Raw genomic sequence first — 26,249 nt, 5'->3', positions numbered from 1 at the left:
CGCGCCCGCTACCGTCCCCTACCCCCACCCCGATGCGGGGGCCCTTAGGTGCAGGGCGAGTCCCCTCGCCGGTTGGGCGAGCGCGCGGGCGGCACCCGGATCAACTGTTCCGCAACTCGACTCGGCCGCCCCGCCCCGCCCCTGCCCCAGGTTTTATAAGCCTGTCCTGCTTCGAGCCTCCGAACTGCCCGCTGCCCGCCCGGCCAGGCGCCCCCTGCAGCATGATCTGGAACACTAATCTCCGCTGGCGGCTCCCGGTCGTCTGCCTGCTCCTGGAGGTGGTCATGATAGCCCTCTTCGGCGTGTTCGTGCGCTACGACATGGATGCCGATCCCCACTGGGTGGAGGAGAAGGCGATCAAGAACTTGACCACTGACTTGGAAAACGAATTCTACTATCGCTACCCGAGTAAGTCCCGCCACCTTGCAGGTCCACTTTGCAGGTCCCCCTATCCCGGCGGAGGGTCCTGCCTCGCCTCTGGAGGGAGCTGCAGGAGGAAATGCCGCCCACACCCCCTGCCCCGCCCCTCTTAGGCTCCCCACCATGGAGACTTCCCAGTGCCTGGAGGTTAAGCTCGGGAAATGGCCAGGCGTGCCCAGGCTCCTTTGAACCCGTGAAAACTCAGGAAGAGAGCTCCCTCCAGGTGTCCTCGGAGACCTCCAACCTCCCTTCAGAGAGCCCTTCTTGATGTCTTCAGGAGACCCCAGTGGGTGACCTTGGCTCTCTTGTAGGGCTGCGCCCAAACTCTCCACCTTAATAGGATAGTTCCAACGTCAAGGGCTGCAGGGGTGGCTCATTGGCCTACCAGCCCTGCTGGCGTGGAGGACCACAGCACAGCCATGTTTTGACTTGGAGAGGGAGAGAAACAGCCCTGAATTCCCTGGCATCCGTGGTGCTGTGATTAACAGCATGGCCGGAGAATCACCACACCTCACCTATATCAACCAGGTGGGTGACCTGTAGGCAAAGGTCAACAATACACAGACTCGATTTCCTCATCTGTCCAATGGGGATAATAATGAGGCGTATCCTACAGAAGTGGGGTGAGGCTGGCATGAGACATTGCACATACATTTCTGGCACTGTGCTGGGCAAGGAATCCTCACTTTATAATGCAGCAATTACTAGATGAGTACTAAAGGCAGAGGCCCTAGGACTCAGCAGTTAGAAGAACTGGTGCAAGGTTACTTGGGTTGGCCCAACCTCTGGACCCCCAGCCCAGGACTCTCTTCATGCCCTTTTGCTTTCTCGTTTTCCACACCATCTGCCAACAGCCAATGACAGTCTCTTTCTAACTGTTGGTACTCACATAGTCATGGACCGTTAGTTTTAGAAGGGACCCTAAAGTTCATCTCCGACAGTCACCTATGCAAACTGATCTTCCCTCCATGACTTTGTTGTTGTTGTTCAGTTGCTCAGTTGTGTCTGACTCTTTGCAACCCCATGGACTGCAGCACCCCAGGCTTCCCTGTCCTTCACTATCTCCAAGAGTCTGCTGACTCATGTCCACTGAGTTCATGATGCCATCCAATCATCTCATCCTCTGTCACCCCCTTCTCCTCCTGCCCTCCATCTTTCTCAGCATCAGGGTCTTTTCCAATGCCTTGGCTCTTAGCATCAGGGGACCAAAGTTTTGGAGCTTCAGCTCCAGCATTAGTCCTTCCAGCGAATATTCAGGGTTGATTTCCTTTAAGATTGATTAGTTGATCTCCTTGCTGTCCAAGGGACTCTCAAGAGTCTTCTCCAGCACCACAGTTTGAAAGCATCAATTCTTTGGCACTCAGCCTTCTTTATGGTCCAACTCTCACATCTGTACATGACTATTGGCAGTGTTATGACTCCCATTTCACAGACCAGGAAACTGAGGCCAGAGACGGGACATGTCTTGCAAAAGTCACTCATCCAGAAACCTAGTAAGCCAGAGTAGGAGCTCCAGGGACCTGAACCCCGCCTCCTGGACTGCTCTCCTCCCTTTCATCTCACCTTTCTGCTCTTCTCCTTCCCTACTGGTGGCTGTGACTCGGAGTTGGAATGTAGGTGTGGCCCCAAGCCTGGGTTCCCGGGCCTCAAGGCAATTCCCAGGGGCATGGAGTGAGGACAGTCCCTTTCTGGGTTCTTGGCTCCATGCTGTCAACACCTGTGCGGGCTTCTTTCCTGCCCAGAGGACTAGAGGAGTTTCAGTTTTCAGAGAAGTCTAGCTCCAGCTGGCTTAAGCTGTGGCCCGGGTGTGCCTGAGGATGGCTCCCAGGGCATGGGCCCCTTGGCAAATAGCAGGCACAGAACCAGCTGGGGACCCACCCTGGCAGTGCTCTGAAAGCCCAAGCTGATGAACATGGACTTCCTCCTGGGCTGATGCTCCGGGCAGCATCTGGGGAGGTTGGCCTGAGGAGAAGCCATCAGGGCCTGGGCTCTCGAAGCTTCCTGGGGAAACAGAGGGAGAAAGGAAAGGACCTAAGGCTGAGGATGCCACAGTTTCAAACACCCGAAGGTCTGGTTCATAAAACTGAGGCAGCAAGGTTCACCCCGCGCTCCTGGGAACCTAAACCTCAGATTCGTGCATTCCTCAAGCAGAGGGCAGTGTAGCCTGGTAGTTGACTTTGGAATTAAACAGATATGGGCCCATCACTTTAAATGGAATAAAGTGAAATTGTTAGTCGCTCAGCCGTGTCTGACTCTTTGTGACCCCATGGACTATAGCCTGCCAGGCTCCTCTGTCCATGGGATTCTCCAGGCAAGAATATTGGAGTGGGTTGCCATTTCCTTTTCCAGGGGATCTTCTCAACCCAGGGATTGAATCCAGGTCTCCTGCATTGCAGGCAGCTTCTTTACCATCTGAGCCACCAAGGAAACCCAAAGTAGATTAAGCCACCTCCCTAATCACACCGAGTCTGAGTATGCCCGTCTGTGAAGTGGGAATGTTATTTAATGCACAGGAACTCTTGGAAGATTGAAAATAATGGGTAGCCAGGAGGGCTTGTCTCATAACATGAATCAGAGGACAGTAAACGCTGGTATCAAGCTTCCTCAGAAGGGATTGATGCTGTTGCTGAAGATGTTTAAGTGCAGGCTTAGCATCCATTTAGTGATGTGTCTTCCCTGATAGCTCAGTTGGTAAAGAATCCACCTGTAATGCGGGAGACCTGGGTTCGATCCCTTGGTTGGGAAGATCCCCTGGAGAAGGGCAAGGCCACCCACTCCAGTATTCTGGCCTGGAGAATTCCATGGACGAGTCCATGGGGTGGCAAAGAGTCAGACACGACTGAGCGACTTTCACTTCACGTCACTTCAGGGATGTGGCCAAGGAATATCTCTGTGAACATGAGTTTGAACTACTATAGCATTTAAATTCCTTTGTGCTCTCCCCACTTGTTCAGTCACTAAGTCATGTCCAACCTCTTGCAACCCCGTGGACTATAGCCCACCATGGGATTCTGTCACATGGGACAGATCCCGTGGGAATCTGTCCATGGGATACTCCAGGCAAGAATACTGGAGTGGGTTGCCATTCCCTTCTCCAGAGGATCTTCCCAACCTGGGGATCAAACCCATGTCTCCCGTGTTGGCAGGCAGATTCTTTACCACTGAGCCACCAGAGAAGCCTTCTTCCCACTCACAAGCACTTTTTGCATGCTCTGTCAGATGAGGAGTGCATTTGTTTCTATTTTATGTTGCCAGGGATGGAGCTTAGAGATTTTCCCAGCTGGTCAGTGGCACAGGCAGGGGTGAGGCCAAGCCCTCACACTGCACAAAACCTGCTTCCCCCAGTCTCTGTGGCATTGCCACTCCTCAACCACCCGCCCAGGAAGTTTTGCAGTGATGGGATGGTTCTGTGTCTGACTCCGAGTTGTGGGAGAGGTGAACACAGAGCCTTGTGGAATTGAGGGACTGGCCAGTGGACTTGAAAGGCAACAGGTTAGGCTGGGCTGGGCTCTAGAGCCCGGGAAGGGCCGGTCCCCAGGCTGCTGCAGGGCTGAGGAAGCGTTGGAGAGAGAGCTGCTGTTGCCCACCAGCATGGGAAACTTGATCTTCAGATTTCAGAAATTTTCAAAACTTGGCCTTCATCAGACCACCCCAAGAGAGAAAAGTGAGCCAGGAAGGGGTCGCAGAACAGCTGTGTACTGGCGCCCCCTGGTGGCCGCTCTCAGAACTGGCCGCCAGGAGCCAGGCTCGCCCCTCAGGGACCTCCCATGGTGGAGGGAGCCTGCCTGGCTGCTTGGGTCACTCACTACAGGCTGGGGAAAGTGGTGGAAGAGAGGCGTTGTCTTATCAACTTCCACCGACCCCCAGCAAGTCGCCAACCCAATGCAAAGCACCTGGTCAGTCTTGAAAGAGAAAAAGAGAAGTAGTAATTAATATAATTAAGCAATTGCTGAGGAGGAGAAGGGGACGACACGATGAGATTGTTGGATGGCATCACTGACTCGATGGACATGAGTTTGAGCAAGCTCCAGGAGATGGTGAAGGACAGGGAAGCCAGGTGTGCTGCAGTCCATGGGGTCGCAAACAGCCAGACATGACTGAACGACTGAACAACAACAGCAAGCAATTGCTGAGGAATCAGGCTTATGCCCAGGGCTTTGATTGGATGACATTAAATGTGTACCACACACCTCTGAGTTCTGTTACTATTCCTCATTTTACAGAAGAAGAAACTTGAGGTCAAAGAGGTTATGTCCTTGCTAAAGGTCATACAATCTGGACCTTCAGACCATTTTTTAAAAAAAATATTTATTATTCATTTATTTGGCTGCCCCGGGTCCTAGTTGTGGCATGTGGGATCTAGTTCCCTGACCAGGGGTCGAATCCAGTACCCCTGCATTGAGCACAAAGCGTCTTAGCTCCTGGACCATCAGGGAAGTTCTGGACCATTGCTATTAAAAGCATTTTCAGTAGCATCAAACTCGTTTGGCAGTCAATTCTAAAGGAAATCAACTGTGAATATTCATTGGAAGGACTGATGCTGAAGCTGAAGTTCTAATACTTTGGCCTCCTAATGCTAAGAGTCAGGTCATTGGAAAAGACTCTGATGCTGGGAATGATTGAGGGCAGGAGGAGAAGGGGGCAACAGAGGATAAGATGGTTTGATGGCATCACCAACTCAATGGACATGAGTGTGAGCAAACTCTGGGAGACAGTGAAGGACAGGGAAGCCTGGTGTGCTGCAGTCCATGGGGTTGCAAAGAATCGGATACGACTTAGTGACTGAACAACATTCGTATTTCAGTAAGGACCAATTTAGGAGATAGAGAGAAGGGAGTAACAGAGCGAATAAGGAAGGTGCGGAAAGAGAGCAAAGCTGGAGTCTGCGTGCCTGAAGTTGGGGGGCAAGAAACATATCCACAGAAGGGTTAGAGACAGAGGCCAGGACAACCGGGGAGTCACAGAGAAGGACCAGCGAGGTGGGGACCGGCAGGGAGAAGCGCTGAGAAGCTGTGCGCTCTCTGCTCTTTCGCCCCAGGCCACAGGGAGAACGTAAGGCAGCCCCCAGGAAGGCCTCCTCAAGGCTCTTGAGCCCCCGACCCCTGCCCGCCTACTTCCCCCACCTCCAAACAGCTCACACTTCTCGCTATGGAAGTCTGCGATGCTATCTTTTCCCAGGGTTTCCCCTCACCTCCCTGCCAGCACCGTCCCTGTCTAATCTGCTCAGTTCCTGGCCGGCCAGTGCTCGGCTCCTGTCTCCCGCTCATCGTTCCCACTCCCAGCCCTGTGTGCAGATCTGCTGGACCTCAGACCCCAGCTCCAGCCGAATGGCCAGGCTCCATTGCGCCCACACTACCCCGCCTGACGCTCACCGCCATCACCCACCCCCGGGGTCATGGGGTCATTTCAAACTCCCATGACCAGCCCTAGACCCAGCACCTCCCTCCCTCCCGGGCAACCTCTTCCTCCTTCCCTGCATTTACCAACAGTGCTGCCAGCTCCCCTCCCTGCTTTCGTAACTGTGGTCTAAAGGTGTCTCCTCCCTCTTTCTCCAGTCTGTCACCCATCAGTTCTTCCCAAGAGTCACCGTGACCCCGTGGATGGCACTTCACATATGCTAGCTCAGTTTCCTCCACAACAGAAACACGATAAACCATGAAACATGATAACAACACAAAATCAGCCTCACACACTGTGAAACCCAAGCCGAGCTGCTGTTTGTTTAAGTCTGCACAAAAGAAGCTCAAAGCTCAGAGCACCGTGCTGGGGCGAGACCCACAGCTCTCTTGCATCAACTTCTGTGCCCTCAACCCTTACCAGCCTCAGGGAAGCCTGCAGGGGAGACAGATGAGGGCAACGGGGGAGAGGCAGGATAGCCTGAGCATCGCTGCCCCCCTGCACTGTGGCTGGCCAGGCTGCTGTGGACATCAGGGCCTATCTACCCAGTGGGTAGGAGACATCAGATAGGAGAGGGTCTGCAGTCTCCCCTGATGGTGAAGTGCCACCCAGCGCCCTTGGCTGCTGCTCAAGTGGCATATCTGGCTACTCCTGAGATCACAACAGTAATTATTCATTCATCCCTTCAGGGATATTTATGGAGCATCCACCTGGGGAATGCCCCTAGGCAGTGGAGAATCCCAGCATGAGCCAAACAGACTTGGCCTTGACTCCTGGGGCTTCCCTGGTGGCTCAGCGGTAAAGAATCTGCCTGCAGTGCAGGGTCAGTCCCTGGGTCAGGAAGATCCCCTGGAGGAGGAAATGGCAACCCACTCCAGTATTCTTGCCTGGGAAATCCCATGGACAGAGGAACCTGGCGGGCTACAGTCCATGGGGTCACGAAGAGTCGGACACGGCTTAGCAAATAAACCACTGCCACCATTTGACTCCTTGGAGCTTTAAAGTCTAGTGGGCTAGACAAACAAACCTAACTACTTAACTACAAATTGTTGTAAGAACTAGAAAAGAAAGAAGAAGGTGTCATGAGGGAGTGAACCAAGTTGAAACCCAGGGGTCTGGAAGGCCTCTGTGATGAGGTGACTTTTTGCTGAGATCCACAAGAAGAGATGGAGAAGGAAATGGTAACCCACTCCAGTAATCTTGCCTGGGAAATCCCAGGGACAGGGGGACCTGGCAGGCTACAGTCTATGGGGTCACAAAGAGTCAGGCAACAACTGAGCGACTAAACAAGAAGTTGCTGGCCATTCTGCGGGAACAGCGTCCCACATGGAGGGACCATCACAGGCAAAGAGCCAGAGAGAGACTGAGCAGAGGGAGGCCAGTGCGGCTGGGGCACGGGAGGGAAGGGAGGACCGCGGAAAGGAAGGAGGAGGAGACTGGCGGGTGGGGCCAGGCCAGGCTCGGTGAGCCCTGCAGTTCTCTTTTAATTGGGGAAATCATTTCAAATTTACAAAGAGTTGCTAAAACAAAAATAGTACAAAGAACACTACATACTCTATTTAACTCCCATTAAGCATCTCTCTCTTTTCCCACATAAAAGCAAGCGCATACATACAGTTCTTTTCCCCTGAACTGGGAGTCCGTTATACATATTGCATTCTGGCCGCCTTAATACTCCACAATTTCCTAAGGATGGAGGTATTCTCTTCCATCACCATAGTAATCAACTTCATGAATTTACACTGTATGCTACTTTCATATACTGTCCCTATATAATTTTGTCAGTGGACCCAGTGAAAACCTTTGTGGCATTCCCCTGTACCCGCACCTACTCCCTACCCCAGCCAAATCCAGGATCCCATCTAGGGTCAAGAATTGGATTTATTCGACCTGTCTGTTTAGCCTCTTTAACCCGGAACATTCCTGTGTAGGTAAAGCACCTAGCATAGTGTCTGTCCCATAATAGATGTTCACAATGGGCAGCCTTTCTTTCTCTTTTAAGACACTGATATTTTTCAAGAGTCCAGCTTCAACCCCTTTCTAATAGCATGTTCCTTTGGTGTTTCCTCATGATTAGATTGGGATTATGCCTTCTCAGCCAGAGCACCGCATAGGTGATGTGTCTTTTTCAGAATATCTTCCTGAAGGTGCACAATGTCCGTGTGTCCCACACTGGTGATGTTAATTTTGATCACACCGTCAAGATGTTGCCTGATTTCTCCACTGTATGGTTACCGGATGTTTTTTCACCCTCATTTACAACTCATAAGCAATCTACAGGGAGACTCCCTGAAGACAACACAAATACCTTGCTCTTCCTCAAAATTTGTCCCTGGATTTTAACATCCAGTGATGAAATCTTCATTGGGAAAATTATGATTTTCCAACTTCAGTGCTCATTCCACATTTAACTGTTGGGCTGTCAGCATTCTGTTGTAAGCAAGAACCCTCTCTGCTACCTCTCTCTTTTTTAAAAACAGCTGTTCCTAAAAAAAAAAAAAATAAAAATAAAAACAGCTGTTCCTGTTTTTTATGGTTTTCATTTGTTATGGTACCTAATTATTTTGGCCAGTCAAGGGACTCCTAGGCCAAATGAGACTAACTTCTCCACAGTAGATGAATAGAATTGCGTGGGTAAGGCCCTTGGCGAGGGCAGTGAAAGGGGGCTGTCATCTCTCAACAGGGGCGCCCCGGCATTCCTTGGCCTTAAAACCCAGGGGTCTGAGTGGTCTAAAGTGGGGGTCTCACCTCCATCCCCCCAGCCCAGTCCACCCCAGAGGCATTTTTTCTTCTAATTGAAGTATGCTGCTGCTACTGCTAAGTCGCTTCAGTCGTGTCCGACTCTGTGCGACCCCATAGACAGCAGCCCACCGGGCTCCCCTGTCCCTGGGATTCTCCAGGCAAGAACACTGGAATGGGTTGCCATTTCCTCCTCCAATGCATGAAAGTGAAAAGTGAAAGTGAAGTTGCTCAGTCATGTCCGACTCTTGAGACCCCATGGACTACAGTCTACCAAGCTCCTCCATCCATGGGATTTTTCCAGGCAAGAGTACTGGAGTGGGGTGCCATTGCCTTCTCCGAATTGAAGTATAGTTGATACACAATGCTGTTAGTTTGTGGTGTATAGCAAAGTGATTCAGTTGTACATATATATAAATACATTTTTCCATATTCTTTTCCATGAGGGTTCATTATAGGGTATTGACTACAGTTCCTTGGGCTATACAGTAGGACCTCATTGTTTATCTGTCGTCTGCATAGCAGTTCGTATCTTATGACGTGATGGGGTAGCGGTGGCTCTTCTACTCTCAGCAGTCATAATTGCTGCAGGAGCCTCAGGATCCAGATGTAGGGGTGGCGGGATGGAGGTTGGAGGGTGGCCCAGGTCCGGCCAGTGGTGGAGCAGACACAGGCTCGCTGGGCCGGACGCAGGGCTGCAGCGGGGGGCTTCGCTAGGCCACCGGGACTCTGGGCTGTGTTCTCCCCACAGGCTTCCAGGACGTGCACGTGATGATCTTCGTGGGCTTCGGGTTCCTCATGACCTTCCTGCAGCGCTACGGCTACAGCTCCGTGGGCTTCAACTTTCTGCTGGCGGCCTTCGGCATCCAGTGGGCGCTGCTCATGCAGGGCTGGCTTCATTCCTTCGATGGACGCTACATTCTGGTGAACGTGGAGAAGTGAGCGCGGCTCGGGCCGGGGGCGGGGCGCGGGGGCGGGGCCCGAGCGGGAGGCGGGGCCGGGGCGTGGCCCGGAGGCTTGGTGCTGTGAGGAACTGGGTCTTCGTCATCCAGCCAGGGTACCCAGGGGCCCTGCAATATACACCCCCCACCCCCAACACACACACACACACACACACACACTCACTTCCTGATCAGTGAGTCTCCAGGGTGGGAGTTCTCATGGTAACCAAGTGCTGTTGGAGGGTTTTCTTCCTCCTAAGACACAGGCTGCAGGGACGCAAGGCCTCTCCCCAGGGTCCAAGTCTGGACTCCGCTCTGACACGTCAAACATCAAAATTTGCCCTGAGAGACCTCAGGCCAGAGGACCCACGAAGGGGAGGGAGTGGGTGGCAGGCGAGAGGAAGGAGTGTGGGACTGCCTGAACCAGCCTCCTTAGGTTCATTGTAGAGGGAATATTGGATGGGGAATCCGGTTGCCTGTGTCCCCACCCAGGGAACAGAGCAAAGAGCTGTGAGGCATGTGTGGAGTCCTAGGGCTGAAGCCCCTCTCTGCCTCAGCCTCCGAGGGGGCCCCTGATCCCTATCTCTTCTCACCTCCATCCTCATCACTTTTGTCTGTGATAATCTTTTTGTCTGATAAGTACTACACTCCCTTCTATCAGGGAACTCAGCCCCTCCCTCTGTCTGAAGAGACCTCCTGGGAGCCTTAGCATGTTTCTCCCCTCAACACCACCACCAGGTTATATAGTAAATTTGCCACCTTGCCAAAAACCAACTTGCCAAGCAGTCATCTCACTGAATGACTCATTTCTCAAACTCTACTGCCAGGGAAACCTAAGAAACTTACAACAGTTTCCATTGCATGGTACAAAATCAACAGCCTTTGGGAGATTTCCCCCCTCCCTTCCCTTTTTAGTCAAGGTTTGGTTTATTGAAGGCTCTTCTTTAAGTCCAGTTAGATTGTTTTCGATTTTTTGTAGACATATGACAAGTTTGGCTAAAGAAAAGTACATTTCATAACTTGAGAAAGTTGTCGTCGTTGTGTAAAAACAAGCATTCATTAGCCTGCTTGGAAAACCAAATCCACAGAAAGGGTTTAGAGGCAAATTGGTACAAAACCACGTTTTTTAAAACATTTATCTTTAATTGGAGAATAATTGCTTTACAATATTGTGTAGGTGTCCACCGCACATCACATGAACCAGCCATAGGGATACTTATGCCCCTTCCCTCTTGAACCTCCCTCCCCAAAACTACATTTAAAGTGCAAATCCTTGCTGTCACATACAGGGCACCAATCAGATACCATAGGCCAGGGGCCTGAAATTGTAAACATATGACAAATATTTGCAAAATATTAATTCATTCGAGCCAATTAATGAATCTATGAATTAAGAGAAACAGGAAAAATAGTCGACTAGGTAGAAAATGTTTTGGAACCAAGAAGTCAGTCTTTTTGTATATAAAATCTATGACATACATGCATATCACTCTACTGTATAAGATACACAGGAAATTCTCATTCCCAAAGCCATAGACCCAAAGTATAAAAGTGCCTGTGATATATTTAATTGGCCACTACAGCAAAATAGCTATGGCTAAATGCAAAACAGAAGTATAGACCTTTTTTAAATGTTCAAAGGGAATTATTACAAACTTTTGTGGGTTAAATTTTTTGAACCAGTTATTTAACAAGTTAGTCACTTGACAACTTGAGTTTTGGCAACTTGGTTTTTGGGGAAATGATTTTCAGCAACTTAGCTGGAGCCGATTTCTGGTGCCCAGTGCTGAGATGAACATGTCGCCCCCTAGACCTCACCTGAGGATCCTTCTCCTAGCTTCTGTCCTGTCCCTGCTGAAGAGTCCCAGATCCCACCTGTCCCTCCAGGGTTGTTCCCCAGACTCAAGGAGGACCTGTGTGCTCCTCAGCCTTCATTCTCAGGCCTTGCCTGAGATGTGACATCCAGATATCCATCTCCCAGGGGCCACTGTGGGCTTCTGTGCACTCCCTCTCACTCCTTCCTAGGGGGTGATCTCTGCCAGGTGGTCTTCTGGCTGAGTTATGGAAATTTGGGCAAATAACTCGGCCTCTCTAAGTCTCCATTTCCCATCTTTATGATGTGGCTAATAATGGTACCTGTTCCATGGGTCCAGGTGTGATACAGGAGGGCCTGTGCTGCAATGAACAAGCATTGAAGTGCCTGGCACTTAGCACCTGTCATCATTCATTCAGCCAGGCCCGGGGGATGCAGCAGTGAACAAGGCTTATAGTGAAGAGACATTCCAGTGGACATCCTTTGTCTGGGAGGGACCCTGAGGGGACAGTGCCCCGCCCCAACTCCACACACTGTCCCTACCATCAGCTGGCTTCTTACTTCTCACTTCCCGATTCACACACACACACACACACACACACACACTTGAGTATCGGGGAGGGGGCTCCTCTGGCTGTGACTGCCTTAAGGAAGCAGTAGCCCCTGCTGTCTTTACGAGGACCCTGGTTGACAACGCTCATGGCTTGGAGGCCACACTGAGAGTCTGCCTTGGACTCCAGGACAGCTTTGCTGCTGGCAGGGCCCAAGGAGACCTGGGTTAGGCACAGTGGGCATGTGGATAGAATCAGGGTCCCCTCTGACCACATGGCATGCCTCTGCTGGCTGGCTGGGTTTTCAGGGTCCAGACTTAAGGAGGGCCTGCACGCTCCTTGGCCTGCATTCTCTCTGTTGGCCTTCCCGTCCCCTCTCTCCACCCAGCCCCCAGCTCCCTACTGCCTGCAGGATGGTCCTTCCTTCTTCCCTGGACATAGATCCTCTCTCCCAGGTAAGGTGAAGAGGAGGTCATGATGACTCAAACCCAAGCAAGGCCCTGGTAGCCAGCAGGAGAAGTGTGTGTAGAGATAAGGATTTGGAGGCAGAGACCACGTCTGGTTAGAGGTATTGGGGAAGGCTTCCTGAAGAGGTGGTGGGTGAGAAGAGGTTTTGGAAGGGCAGGTAGAAAGTGAAGGGCAGGACAAGGTCGCAAATACGGACTGGACTATATTCAACAACAGCAGCCAGATCACTTGGGTGCCTTGAGTACAAGCTGCCTGCAAGGAAGGGGGTGGGACCTGAGATGGGCCCTCAAAGGAAGGGTGTGGTGGCATCTAGTATGTGCCACTGCTGTGCTGGATACTTCACAGGCTGTTTCTTTGCATTCTTAGAGTAGCTTTAAGATGCTATGTGCCCATTACCACAGATGGTGAAACAGGCTAAGCAAAGTTAGACCACAAGCCCAAACCCACAGGTGACCAAAGTTCAGATTCAACCCCAGAGCTTGAGTGCCACTTCTTGCTGTGGCCTCAGCCCCTCCCCTGACCTGTCTCCCCACAGCCTCATCAATGCGGACTTCTGCGTGGGCTCGGTCTGTGTGGCCTTTGGGGCAGTTCTGGGCAAGGTCAGCCCTGTCCAGCTCCTCATCATGACTCTCTTGCAAGTGACCCTCTTCTCAGTGAATGAGTACATTCTCCTCAACCTGTTAGAGGTGAGCAGAGCTCAGAACAGGGATGGCGATGGAAAGGGAACTTGGGGGGACAAGAAGGTGACAGAGAAAGAAAGGACTGGGGAGACAAGCCAGCTGGATTCAATTCAAGTTTGACCAGTCACTTAATCTTCTGAGTCTCAGTTTCCCCAGCTGTAAAGCAGGAGAAATGACATATATTGAGCATCCACCTGGTACATCAATCCAGCAACTAGACAGAGTAGAGGTTCCTCGCGTGTTGGTTTTCTTCCTCCTTTCTCTTTCCGGCACATCAGAGGGAAAGAATGGGATGTTCCTGCACATCATCTTGCACACACACATTCCCAGATTGCTCTGCCAAGAAAGTGACCCAGTATACTGAGGGGGCTCATCTGTAAGGAAAGTTCCCAGGGGAGTGGCCAAAGCAGACATGTACAGTTGCACAGGTTGCACACTGCACAACTCTGGAGGTGCCATTCACATGGACCTCTATGGCAGGAATGATGTCCCCTGAGGTTGGCTAATTCACTGGCCAAGGTAAAGAGCATCTTAGGCCTCTGACTCTTGTTTAGACACTTCTTTGGCATATTTGCAGGAGTAGGGATTATTCAGGAACCCCATCCCTTTCTCATTCTCCAACTTCTCTATATTTGGACTCTGCCTAGAAACCTCCAGGGTTTTGTTTTGTTTTTTTTAACATAGAATTTTTCAGAAACAGGGTGATCAGGACTTGCACAGTGGTTCCTCAGTATCATCTGGGATCTAGTCTTTTTTGTTTCACTATTTTGAGCACATGATTTCCACTCTTTTTTTTTTTTTTTGTGCTGTGCCAAATGTGGGATCTTAGTTCCCCACTAGGGATTGAACCCGTGCCCTTGCAGTGGAAGCACAGTGTTAATGTTAATCTTGGAACTGTCAGGGAAGTCCCACCCCCAGGGGTTTTGCTTTCAGACCACCCTACATTCAGTCACTCATTTTGTCTTTTTTTTTTTTTTTTTTTGGCCATGCCAGGTGGCATGTGGGACCTTAGATCCCTTACCAGGGATTGAACCTGTGCCCCCTGCAGTGGAAGCACAGAGTCTTAACCACTGGACCACCAGGGAAGTCCCTCCCTGTCTTCATCCTTGCCCGACCCACCACCTCAAGCTAGCTAATCTCCACCAGCAGCTGTGGGGACCTGTTAATAATGCATGTAAGACCATTCCTCTGATGAAAATTCTGTTTGTTTTTTTTTTTTTAATTTCACTTCAAATCAAATCTAAACTTGTTTTAAGGCCCTACATGTTCTGGCCTCAGCCTTTTCTCTAAGCTTATCATCTACTCTCTCCCCATCTTTCTGTGATTTGACCATATCCTGTGGTCTGCTTTTCAAATACCCAAGCTTGGTTCCACCTCAGGGCCTTTGCACTTACTGTTCCTTTTGCCTGGAGTTCTCATCTCCCTGGTCCTTTTCATTATTGAGGTCTCAGTTGCAGTCTCACCTCTCAGAGAGGCCAGCCCAGGTTCTCCTACCAGTGTTGCCCTCTCCCTTACCTCCTCCTAGTCATGGAGCACTTATCCTTAAAGGAAAATAAGGGTGAAACCTTATCTGTCTGGAGACTCTCTCTATTCCTGGCACCTGGCCCAATGCCTAGTAAATTATCAAGAAGTATTTGTCAAGGGAATAATTTTGGATTTACTTGTCAGGCAGTGCTCCAGGCAGTGGGATACAGGAGTGGGCAGGACTCTTTGTTTCTATCCCAAGGAACTCACAATCTAGTGAGGGGGCCAGGAAGCAAATAGACAATGACCAGTGAGTGAGACAAGGATGGAGTTCCAGGGCTAGGTGCCCTGTCGGGAGGGGAGGAGGACCTGAGCCAGCATACGGCAGGCCAGGGAGGCTTCCTGGAGGAAGCGTTGTTAAAGCCAGAAGTCAAGTAGGAGATAATCAGGCAAAGGAGTGAGCAAAGGTGTTTGAGGCAGAGGGAATGGGGGTGGGGAGCTAGGGAGGGGAGGAAGGAGCATGGATCATCAAGGCTTTCATAGACTGTGTTAAAGAGTCTCACCTTTATTGTGAGGGCAATAGGGAGCTATGGAAAGTTCCAGGCAGGAGAGCGGCACAGTCAAATGCATGCTATGGAAGTGTCACTTTGGCTGTGGTGAAGAGAACAGTTGGAGGCAGAGAGTCTAGTTAAGAAGCTGTGTTAGTCACCCTGGTGAGAAGTAATGGGACTGGGTCTGGCCTAGGACAAAGAGAAGAAAGTGGGTAATATGCGAGTTATAAAAAAGGTGACTAAACCAGCCTTGGAGACTGGTTGGGGTGGGCAGAGAGAAAGAAGCTAGGCTAGGTGAGGGGGTACACAGGGGAGTCAATAGATAAGATCTGAAATTGGCTGAGAAGTGGTACCTTGGGTGTGAGTTTAGAGGCAGAGAAGGTTTCTTTGACCCTCAAAACCCCTCTCCGATCTGCTGCAGAAACTCCCTCAAATGCATGACAGTGTTTGGGCCTCTCCTGCAGCTAAGTTGAAACACAGGAATCACTGCTGACAATTAAGGAGCACTTGCCCTTGCCTGGGCCCTGCTCTGAATGCTTCACATGGGTTATCTCATTCACTCCTTCTCTCTGAGCTAGGCACAGTTATTACTCCCATGTTACAGATGAGAAAACTGAGACTCAGAGAGGGTAAGGGGCTCCCCCGAGGTCACACAGCTTGTAGAGGCACGCACCAGGCTGGGAGTCAGGAAAGAGGTATGTCAACAATTCAACAACTAGCCCTGTGACATTGGATGACACGCTTACATCTCTGGTTGGGTTTCCCATCTAAAGGGAAGAAGCAGGTCTATGATTCTTTTTTTTTTTTTTTTAATATTTATTTATTTATTTTGGCTGTCCTGGGCTGTCACTGCTCTACAGGTTTTTCTTTAGTTGCAGCGAGCGCGGGCTACTCTCCGATGCAATGTATGAGCTTCTCATTGCGGTGGCTCCTCTTGTGCGGCACGGGCCCTGGGGCACAGGCTCAGTAGCTGTGGGGCATGGGCTCAGTTTCCCTGTGGCATATGGGATCTTCCCGGACCAGGGATTGAACCCATTTCTCCTGTACTGGCAGGCAGATTCTTAACCACAGGGAAGTTCCCCACTTTAATTTTCATTGAAGTATAGTTGAGGAGGGGATCCCCACTTCCTCCCCTTCCCAGTTGATGGGTCTACCAGGGCCCCAGGCTTCCTTCTGTGGCCTGGACCTCCTTGGAGACAGCTGCACCTCTGTCTGTCTGGGGGGTGGGGGTGGGGTGGGGGTGGGAGAGTGTCAGAGGAGGGAGGGAGAGGAGGGTCAGACCCTGACAGTACCCTTGTACCCATCCATCAGGTGAAGGATGCGGGGGGCTCCATGACCATCCATGCATTTGGCGCCTACTTTGGACTCACAGTGGCCTGGATCCTCTACCGCCCTAACCTAAACCAGAGTGAGGAGAGGAAGAGTTCTGTGTACCACTCGGACCTCTTTGCCATGATCGGTGAGAGCTTCCATAGCGATTGAGGGGGCCCCCGTGATGACCAAGGGCCGTGCTACCCTGGTGGTGGGTGAGGGTCACCATGAGCATTTCAGGCTGCGGTGATCATACCTCATCCCTACATGGTCTGGTGCGTGGCTGCCAGTTCCCTTCGGAGAATGGGCAGGGAGAGGTTGCCTATAGATATTTCAAGGATCCCAGTTACTTGTCCCTTTTCCCCATGGGGCTGGAAGAAGTCAATCACTCATCCTGCGTGTTCCCTCAAATGCCCCAGGGCAGACACAGTGATAACCAGGAAGTTCGTCCATCCCTGATCTCAGCAAGGTGTACGTGCCTATTTCCTCCATTCATTCCAGAGAGCACATATCAGCTACCTTCTCTGGTCTCTTAAAACCCAGCCCTACCTTCAAGGAGCTCCGAACAGGGTAGTGGAACAAGTGGCTATGCTACTTGATTATCTCCCTACAGTGGAGAAAAAGATTCTCCCTCAAGGTGCCTGGGAAGCAGGGTGGGAGGCATCTCACCCAGTTATGGGGTCAGGGTAGACTTCCTGGAGCGGAGTGGAAGACTAAGACGGCATTAGGTAGTGAGTAAGGCAGGGAGGGCCTTCTAAGATGAGCCCCCAGCACGAATAAAGTTCCAGGGGAGGGAAATGGCTGGGGTGTGTGAGTCACTTGATATCTCTGGAGCTAAAGGACAGCATGTCTGTCCGAGCTCTGTCAGGCCCATCTAATGCCCCTTCTCCCGGTTCCACCGGCCCTGTCTGGTCTGGCCAGGCACACTCTTCCTGTGGATGTACTGGCCCAGCTTCAACTCGGCTATATCCAACCACGGAGATGCTCAGCACCGGGCAGTCATCAACACCTACTGCTCCCTAGCAGCCTGCGTGCTCACCTCCGTGGCGCTCTCCAGCGCCCTACATAGAAAGGGCAAGCTGGACATGGTGAGTGGGGTGGGAGCGGGGGAACCTTGGGGGAAGCTGTGGCCACAACTGCCTGTGCCCAGTGGGCACTGATCACCGCGCCCTGCCAACAACTCAGTGAAGCAGGCAGCATGAGCATTATCGCACCCATCTTGCAGATGAAGAAACTGAGGCCCTGAGAGAAATGATTTGTTCAGATGATGCAGCTGGCTTTAGGCAGAGCCCAGAACCAGATTCGTGGAGATTCTATCATGCCGGCTGCCCTGGATGAACTGGCTCCTTCTCATCCTCCTCTCCCCACAACCTGGGTGCTGACATTAGTTCTGGACTGAGCAACCCCCCCACAAAAAAGCAGCTTCTGGCCCTCAGCCTTCCTAGCTCTGCCCCTACCTGCCGCCTCCACACGCTCAAAAGAGAACCCCTTCAAAGCACTTGGGATACGTGGGGCTGCAGTGTTCCCCAGCGTCCTTCATATCACGCCACTGGGCATGTGTTCCTGTCATTCCTGGGGAAGTGATGAGTGTTGGTAGATTTTTCTATAGAAAGAGGACCACCTGTCTCTCTGATATCCTTTTTATTTATTTTTGATTGCACTGGGTCTTCCTTGCAGTGCTCAGGCCTAGTTACTCAGAGGCATGTGGGATCTTAGTTCCCCAGCTAGGGATCAAACCTGCGTCCCCTGCGTTGGAAGGTGGATTCTTAACCACTGGACTATCCACAAAGTCCCACCATCTAATACTCTGACACTAGCTTCTAGACCTAGGCACCTATGTGCCAAGATGCTGCCAGGAGTGTGTGTTATTCCGGGACACAGCCTTGAGCCCCGGGATGCACTGGACAGTCACCGTACAGAGAGATGGGGACACAGGCGGGGGGGAGAGAATCAGACACACCCCTGTGGGCATGTGCAGCGAGGGACATGGAAGAGGGTGACAGTCAGGGGCTCTGGCTCCACACGGACCCGGATCAAGACACCTTTCTGCCCTTGGCTGGCCGTGTGGTCTTTGATAAGTCCATGAACTTCCCCCGTGCCTTAATTCCCTCACCTGCAAACATGAAAAGGCTCGCCTCCTGGGCTTGTTGTGGAGATGAAACTTACTCCTCGCAAGCCAGCACCACGGTCCCCGGCGCAGGTAGGTCCTCAGAGCGTCAGCCGGTGCTCGTGCCGGCTCGCAGATTCTGACGCCAGCACACGTGGGTACAGAGAACGTCAGACACGCGAACCTGGGCACACCTCTGTGGCTGGGCACCCAGATCCAGAAGGGACGTGCAGGTGGGCTGAGGGCACTCATGGACACATGCACACTGCTCCGTGCAGAGAGAAGATGCCCCGAGCGCTGGTGAGAGTGGCAGGTGGACAGACAGCACGGGTGGCTGTCCCAAGCCTGGGCTCAGGCTGGAGTCCTCTGCAGTCTCCTGGCTGGCTGAGATGCATGGGAGCCATCTCTGGCTCCCAGGTGGGCCCCCCCACACAGGAGATCAACCTGGGCTCTAGGTCAGCTCCTCCAGGATGCTACTCTGGGAGAGGACTGAGTTCCCGCCTGCTCTGCCTGCCCTGCCCAGGTGCACATCCAGAACGCGTCGCTCGCTGGAGGAGTGGGCCTGGGCACCGTTGCCGAGCTGATGATCCTGCCTTTCGGCTCCCTCCTCATCGGCTTCATCTGCGGCATCGTCTCCACCCTGGGTTTTGTGTACCTGACGGTGAGAGCTCCAGGGCCAGGGACTGGGGGTGGGAGGGGGGCGGTCGGTCTCTAGGGAGAGGGTGGGGGCTGGGTCTCTGCGTATTTGGGGCTTCCAGAATCCTGGACTCCCCACAGCCTGCCACAGCCCCCTGCCTGGGCAACACTCATCCCCCCATTTCCAGCCATTCCTGGAGTCCCGGTTGCGCATCCAGGACACCTGTGGTGTTCACAACCTGCACGGCCTTCCTGGCATCATAGGCGGTGTTGCGGGCGCGGTGATGGCAGGCATCGCCAACATTGATCTGTACGGGGAGGAAGGGTAAGAATGGAGGTGGTGCAGAGAGGCTGAGCACCCTCCTTCCTTCTCAATTCCTCCTTCCTACTGTTCCTCTAGGGTCCAAGACTATCTCTGTCCCCTTTCTCGCCCGCTCTGGACCACTATTTCATAGGCCTCTCTCCTCAACCTCTGTCCTTCCATAAGAATCTTAGAGACGGTCTGATCTTTCTAGTGCCCCCATTCTGCAGATGGGAAGGCTAGGGCCCAGAGGTTATTGAGCCTTCGTGTCCACTCATGCGTGTGGGGTGACAGCGGGTAGTCACTTGGCCTCTCCAGGGATCCTGACCTCCCCCCTGTCTCTACCACAGGCTTGCCTATATCTTTGGTGTTGAAAGAAGCAAGACAAACTGGAACCCAAACATGCAGGGCAGGTTCCAGGCTGCCGGGCTCTTTGTGTCACTGGCCATGGCCCTGGTGGGCGGCATCATCGTAGGTGAGTGGGGGTGACCGTGCCAGAGAAGGTGGGGCCCTGTGGTTGGGGGACCCAAGAGTATGTGCCAAAGGTCACCTGGAGCCCCCAGGAAGCCTTTGTCTCTGCACTGATGTCTCTGGGGCCGGGAGGATTTTTCCAGTTGAGGGGAAGGTCTGGGTAGGCAGAGAAGTCATTCTTGACCTCTGGGACCTCCAACTTCCTTTAGGAGTCATTCTGAGATTACCATTCTGGGGACAACCGCCCGATGAGAACTGCTTTGATGATGCAGTCTACTGGGAGGTGAGTTCTACTGACTTGTCCCGCGGCTCCTCTCCCGGGACGCCATCAGCTGGGCTGGGGCCTGGGAAGCCGGAAGCTGAGGGTCGGGGGACAGAGCTTGTGTCCTCTGCTCCTTTATCCAGGAGGCTGGCCCCTGGGGGGTTAAAGGCTTCATTCTACAGTGTGTGTGCATGCTCAGTCATGTCCAACCCCTTGCAACCCTATGGGCTGTAGCCTGCCAAGCTCGTCTGTCCATGCGATTTCCCAGGCAAGAATACTGGGGTGGGTAGCCATTTCCTTCTCCAGGGAAATCTTCCCGACCCAGGGATCAGACCCACATCTCCTGCATCTCCTGCACTGGCAGGTGGGTTCTCTTACCGCGGAACCACCTTGGAAGCCCTCATTCTGGAGCAGTACTTCCCGAAGTATAGTGCCCCCTGGAGCAGCAGCAGCAGCAGCACCTGGGAACTTGTGAGAAATACAAATTCTCAAGTGCCACCCAGACCTCCTGATTTCAAAGCCCAAGGGGCAGGGCCCAGCCCTCTGTCTACAAGCCCTCCACATGATTCTGATGAAAAACTCATCTGTGAACCAACCACCTAAGACCAGTGGGCTTGGGCCCTTACATGCACACTGGAATCACCTGGGGGTCTTTAGAAACTTCCCAGGTCTCAGCCTCCAGAGACTTGGAGTTCACTGGTCTTGTGTGGGGCCTGGATATTAGCATTGTATTTAAAATTTGCCAGGTGAATCTAATACACAGCCTGGGTTAACAATCACCGTGCAGTCCTCAGTTTCTATAGCCATAAGAACCACCTGGTGACCTGGGAAAAACTCAGTTTCCCAGACCTTAGCCCAGAAATTCAAGTTCAATGGGGCCTGGACTCTGCATGGGAACTAGCTCCCAGGTGATCTTGTACTGACACTCCCCTAAGCCTCTAGAGCAGCCTCTAGAACAGCACTGGTACAAAATCTACCTTGAGAAACTTTGTTCTAGAAGCTGAAAGTAGTAGAGTGCCACAGAACTCAGCTTCTTTAAAAATGGGCCACAGTTCGGGCTTTCTGTGACTTCAGGGTGGCCTTCCTCCCCACGAATCATCATGACAGGTATTTGCCTGTGTTAGGAGACGGGGAGTGATACCCAGGGTCCTTCTTATCTCCCAGCCTTCCCGCTCATGATAAGGGCGAGACCTAGCCTGTGTCTGTGGCCCCTGGGACAAGGGTCTGCCCAACATGTTCCTTCTTTTGGCTATTTGTTTTATAATTAAAGTATGGTTCATTTTCAATATTAAATTAACTTCAGCTGTACAGCATAGTAATTCGACATTTTAATAGATTACACTCTAATGTGCTATAAAATAATAGCTATATTTCCCCGTGCTGTACAATATATCCTCGTAGCTTATTGATTCCATACATAGTTGCTTATTTGTACCTCTTAATCCCCCACCCCGTTTTGACCCTCCTGCCTTCCTTCTCCTTACTGGTAACCTCTAGGTGTTCTGTCTATCAGTGAGTCTGTTTCTTTTCTGTTATATTCATTCATATGAATATTAATATATTCATATATTCAAAAATATTTATTTTTTAGATTCCATATATAAGTGATAACATACAGTATTTTGTCTTTGGTTTATTTCACTAAGCACCCTCCATGTCCACCTATTTTGTTGTAAATGGCAGAATTTCGTTCTTTTTTATAGCTGAGTAATAGTCCACTGTATATCTATATACTCACCACATCTTCCTTTTCCATTTATCTGTTGTTGGGTGCTTAGATTGCTTCCATATCTTGGCTCTTGTAAATAATGTTCCTGTGTACATCGGCATGCATATATCTTTTCAAATTAGTATTTCCATTTTCATCAGATATATATCCACTAGTGGAATTGATGGATCATATAACAGTTCTGTTTTTAGTTTTTTAAGGAACCTCTATACTGTTTTCCACAGTGGCTGCATCAGTTTACATTCCCACCAACAGTGTACATGGGTTCACTTTTCTCACATCCTCACCAACATTTGTTGTGTGCTTAATCGCTTAGTCGGGTCTGACTCTTTGCGACCCATGGACTGTAGCCCACCAAGCTCCTCTGTCCATGGGGATTCTCCAGGCAACAGTAGTGGAGTAGGTGCCATGTCCTCCTCCAGAGGATCTTCCCAAACCAGGGCTAGAAACCAGGTCTCACTGTAGATTTTTTGATGACAGCCATTCTGACAGGTGTGAGGTGATAACTTATTGTGCTTTTGATTTGCATCTTTAATGATTAGCTGGCTTTGTATTTTTAAAATCATACCAGAAGTTTTCAGGATAATCTTAACTAATATCCACTAAAAACCAATATTATGTACATAACTAATAAGGCTTTTAAATTTGCTCTTCTTTATTTTTAAAATTAAAACATGAATAGAAGCTCATTAAAGAAAATCTGGAAATAGAGATAAATAGAAATTCCATCACCCTCATTCAAGCACTATTAATATTTTGGGTATATTTCCTTCCAGCCCCCCCTTTTTAAATCTATGTGGACTTTTCTTAAATAGCTAAGATGATATTATATTTGATTTCATATCCTGCTCTTTCTCTATCATAAGAACTGTTTTGTGTTATTACATTATGAATAAACTTTATTTTTTATCAGCATAATTATTTCCATTCTATATTTGAAGTGGGAACTTAAATTATTTTAGAAACCACACAGATTTAAAGTTAATGAAATAAACTAAAAAAAAAAAAATGTATCTATTCTATACATAGAAGTTCACTCTTGGTTCCGTTTTTCTTCTTCTTCTTCTTCCTTTTCTGTGGAATTCTAGTTTTCTCATTAGGGATTGAACCGGGGCAGCCACAGCAGTGGACGTGCCAAGTTCTAACCCCTGGACCCCTGGGGAATTCCCTCTTGGTTCTGTTTTGATCCTTTACATTGTTGTTGTTTTAGTCACTCAGGTGTGTCCAGCTCTTTTGTGACCCCGTGTAGCCTGCCAAGCTCCTCTGTCCATGGGACTTTGATCTTTATAACTTCTTCCAAGTTCACACCTTTATCAGCAGTGCTGTTTCAAGCCACACAATCCCATGCTGTTGGAAGTAAGCCACCATCAGGCCATTCTCATGGCCCCTGGCCTCTGGCAGTTTACCTGGGAGATGAGGTGACTTCCCAGAGGACAGAGGTGAGGCAGATGTCCCCCAGGAGCACAGGTGAGGACATCTTTAGGATCAAATCTAAGCCTTGAGGCCGAGGCTGGGCTGATCTCCCCCATCCATACTCCATCTTCCAGTCCACTTCCGGCTGTCCCTACATCCCCACTCCCCACCCCAACCTCACTCTTGGACCATCCTGGAGTTCAGGGAACTTGCCAAGCTGCCTCTTACCTGGTGCATTACTATTCCTCTTTCAAAAGTGCGTTTGGCACAATTAGAATTCCCCCAGGCTGGGTTATCAGCCTCTTGCGTGCATGTACAACTCTTACTGTCACTGTGCACTTCACTTGGACCCCTTTCCTTTGCTCTAGTGGGCCAAGGACTATGTCCTGCTTGGCCTTGCAGTGCCCAAGCACCCTGGACAGTGGCTAACTGAACTAGGAGCAGGACACGTGTGTGGATTGCCCTGCTTCACGGCATGCAAACTGCACGGTGACCACAAGGTGGCGCCCACCACACACCGTTCGCCGTTCCTGGCCTTGCCCAGGCTGTTCTAGTTCCACCAGGAACACCTGCCCCACGTGGGGCAGGGCCCTCAGAGCCGCCTCCTCTCTCTGCAGATACCCAAGGAACCGAAAAGCACTGCCATCCATCCTGAGGACTCCAGCTTCAGGCCCTCAGAACCTTAAACTCCTGGGGCAAGAGAGAAGCAGGTGAGCATGGGTTTGGCTTGTCCGTAGGGGCCCAGCTCTGGGAATCAGATGCCACCAGCAAAGGGGCAGAAAGAAAGCATCAAGAACTGACGATGTGAGCTTCTACCCGCCAGCATCATGCTGCGGTTGGTGGGAGAGGCACTTGGTGTCAGACCATGTGCCTACTGGACAGACACAGCAATCTGTGGAAGGCATTCTGGACTGCAAAGAATATATGGAAAGTGACCTGGGCGTACCCATGGCTTTGCTGCTTACTGCCTACATGACTTTGAGGATCTCTTCACCCCAGAGACTGAGCCTCAGTTTCCTCATTTATAAAAATGGAAATGACAGGCCTGGCTCTATTCAGTTGATCAACTCGGGCAAGAAACTTTTTTCCTTCCTTCTCATTCTCCTTCCTTCCCCGCCCCCCCCCCCCCCCCCGCCATCTACTAACATTTCCTTGCTCCCTCTGTGAGATGCACTGAGCCCTTTTTCATGACTTTTGCACCTGACACCTTAGAGAGCTCTATAAGTGCAATTACTTCCCACTTTTCTAAAGATTTTTTTTTTCTTTGATGTGGACCATTTGTCTAAAAGTCTTTATTGAATTTATTACAATAAATATTGCATCTGTTTTATGTTTTGTTTTATTTTGGCCACAAGGCATGTGGGATCTTAGCTCCCGCACCAGGAATTGAACCTGTACCCCCTGTATTTGGAGGTGAAATCTTAACCACTGGACTTCCACGGAAATCCCAACTTCCCTCTTTTTAATGTGTGTGTGCATTCATGCTCAGTCGTGTCTGACTCTGCAACCCCCTGAACTGTAGTCCACATAAGGCTCCCTATCCATGGGATTTCCCAAGCAAGAATACTGGAGTGGATTGCCATTTCCTCCTCCAGGGGATCTTTCCAACCCAGGGACAGAATCTTCGTCTCTTGAATCTCCTGCATTGGTAGCTGGATTCTTTATTGCTGTGCCACTTGGGGGCCTTTTTTAATAGATGAGGAAATTAAGGCTCAGAGAGGTTCAGGTGCTTCAAAGCCAACACAGCACACGTGGAGGAACTGGGGTTTTTCCAGGTCACTATCATTGCTCTTCAGAGAAGGCAATGGCACCCCACTCCAGTACTCTTGTCTGGAAAATCCCATGGATGGAGGAGCCTGGTAGGCTGCGGTCCATGGGGTCGCTAAGAGTCGGACACGACTGAGCGACTTCACTTTCACTTTTCACTTTCACGCATTGGAGAAGGAAATGGCAACCCACTCCAGTGTTCTTGTCTGGAGAATCCCAGGGACGGGGGAGCCTGGTGGGCTGCTGTCTATGGGGTCGCACATTGTCGGACACAACTGAAGTGACTTAGCATCATTGCTCTTACCATAGCTATTTGACCTTGGAGACCAGAGTTTGCAAAGAACTGTTTCTGGGATAAAAGGCTGAGTGATGTGGCAGGAGAGGTTCTAGGATTAAGGAAAGGGAAAAGCGAGACTCTGACCAGCTGTTTCTGATGCTGCCCATCTCGTCCAGAAAAGGAAAAGGTGCCTGAGGGGCTTTGGACAGGACTTGACAGTGGCCCGCTGCTCTTGGCTGTCTCCCTGCAGGCTCCACAGATTGTCCTGCTGCTCCCCAAGGAGCCAGTGCTGACCACGCTGGGAACACAAGAGCAAGGCGAGTGGCGCCCCGCCTGCTGGCCTGGTCCAGGGCGCCTCCATCTCCCTCTCCGCCTTCATCCCAGGGGGCCTGCCTGAGAATGGAGGAGGAGCTGTAGACAAAGTGGGCATCCAAGCCAGGTTCCAGCTGCAGGAGGCCTGCCACTGGGGGTCTTGGCGATCACATCCTGAGAAAAACAGGCAGGAGTGGGGCTGGGGGCTGGAGGTGGACCCAAGTCCTCCTCGGAAACAACATAGCTGCCAGTTGTCTGCTGAGCTCTTCCACCCCCTGCCTGCCTGTAAGCCAGTGTCTTCCATGCCCCCTGAATCCCCCAGACCTCCCTGTGCCATGCAGATGGCGGCCTCCGTGAATAAACATGCCTGGTGTTCTTTGTAGAATGGGTGTGAATTCTCCAACAGGGCCAGTTTGAGGGGGTGTGAGTCGTTCGGTCATATCCGATTCTTTGCGACCCCATGGACTATAGCCTCTATCCATGGGACTCTCCAGGCAAGAATACTGGAGTGAGTTGTCATTCCCTTCTCCAGTTGACCTTCCTGACCCAGGGATCAAACCTGGGTCTCCTGCATTGGAGGTGGATTCTTTACCACTGAGCCACCAGGGAAGCATAAGACCCAAGAAACCTCCAGACTCA

General features: G+C 51.1%; 1 protein-coding gene across 1 annotated transcript; it reads left to right on the top strand.

The window, feature by feature from the left end:
• Positions 1-121: 121 nt before the first annotated feature.
• RHCG (Rh family C glycoprotein) lies at positions 122-25,992 on the top strand. Its single transcript, XM_043922595.1, has 11 exons — positions 122-408; positions 9,308-9,494; positions 12,865-13,015; positions 16,336-16,483; positions 17,257-17,423; positions 18,966-19,103; positions 19,267-19,403; positions 19,730-19,854; positions 20,060-20,133; positions 23,872-23,964; positions 25,549-25,992. The coding sequence occupies exons 1-10, from the start codon at positions 222-224 to the stop codon at positions 23,938-23,940; spliced, it is 1,383 nt and encodes a 460-aa protein (XP_043778530.1). The 5' UTR covers positions 122-221; the 3' UTR covers positions 23,941-23,964; positions 25,549-25,992.
• The last annotated feature ends 257 nt before the right edge of the window (positions 25,993-26,249 follow it).

Source organism: Cervus elaphus, chromosome 13 (assembly GCF_910594005.1).
Source record: "Cervus elaphus chromosome 13, mCerEla1.1, whole genome shotgun sequence".
NCBI classification, from domain to species: domain Eukaryota; kingdom Metazoa; phylum Chordata; class Mammalia; order Artiodactyla; family Cervidae; genus Cervus; species Cervus elaphus.
The sequence above is the reverse complement of the archived record's forward strand: the minus strand, read 5'-3'. Positions and strand labels throughout refer to the sequence as shown.

Bases quoted from the DNA above. Each gene is read 5' to 3' on its own strand.
- RHCG (XM_043922595.1), top strand. From the start codon at position 222: ATGATCTGGAACACTAATCTCCGCTGGCGGCTCCCGGTCGTCTGCCTG. The intron at 19,104-19,266 runs GTGAGAGCTCCA...CCCCATTTCCAG, and splicing joins TGGGTTTTGTGTACCTGACG to CCATTCCTGGAGTCCCGGTT. The intron at 20,134-23,871 runs GTGAGTTCTACT...CTCTCTCTGCAG, and splicing joins ATGATGCAGTCTACTGGGAG to ATACCCAAGGAACCGAAAAG.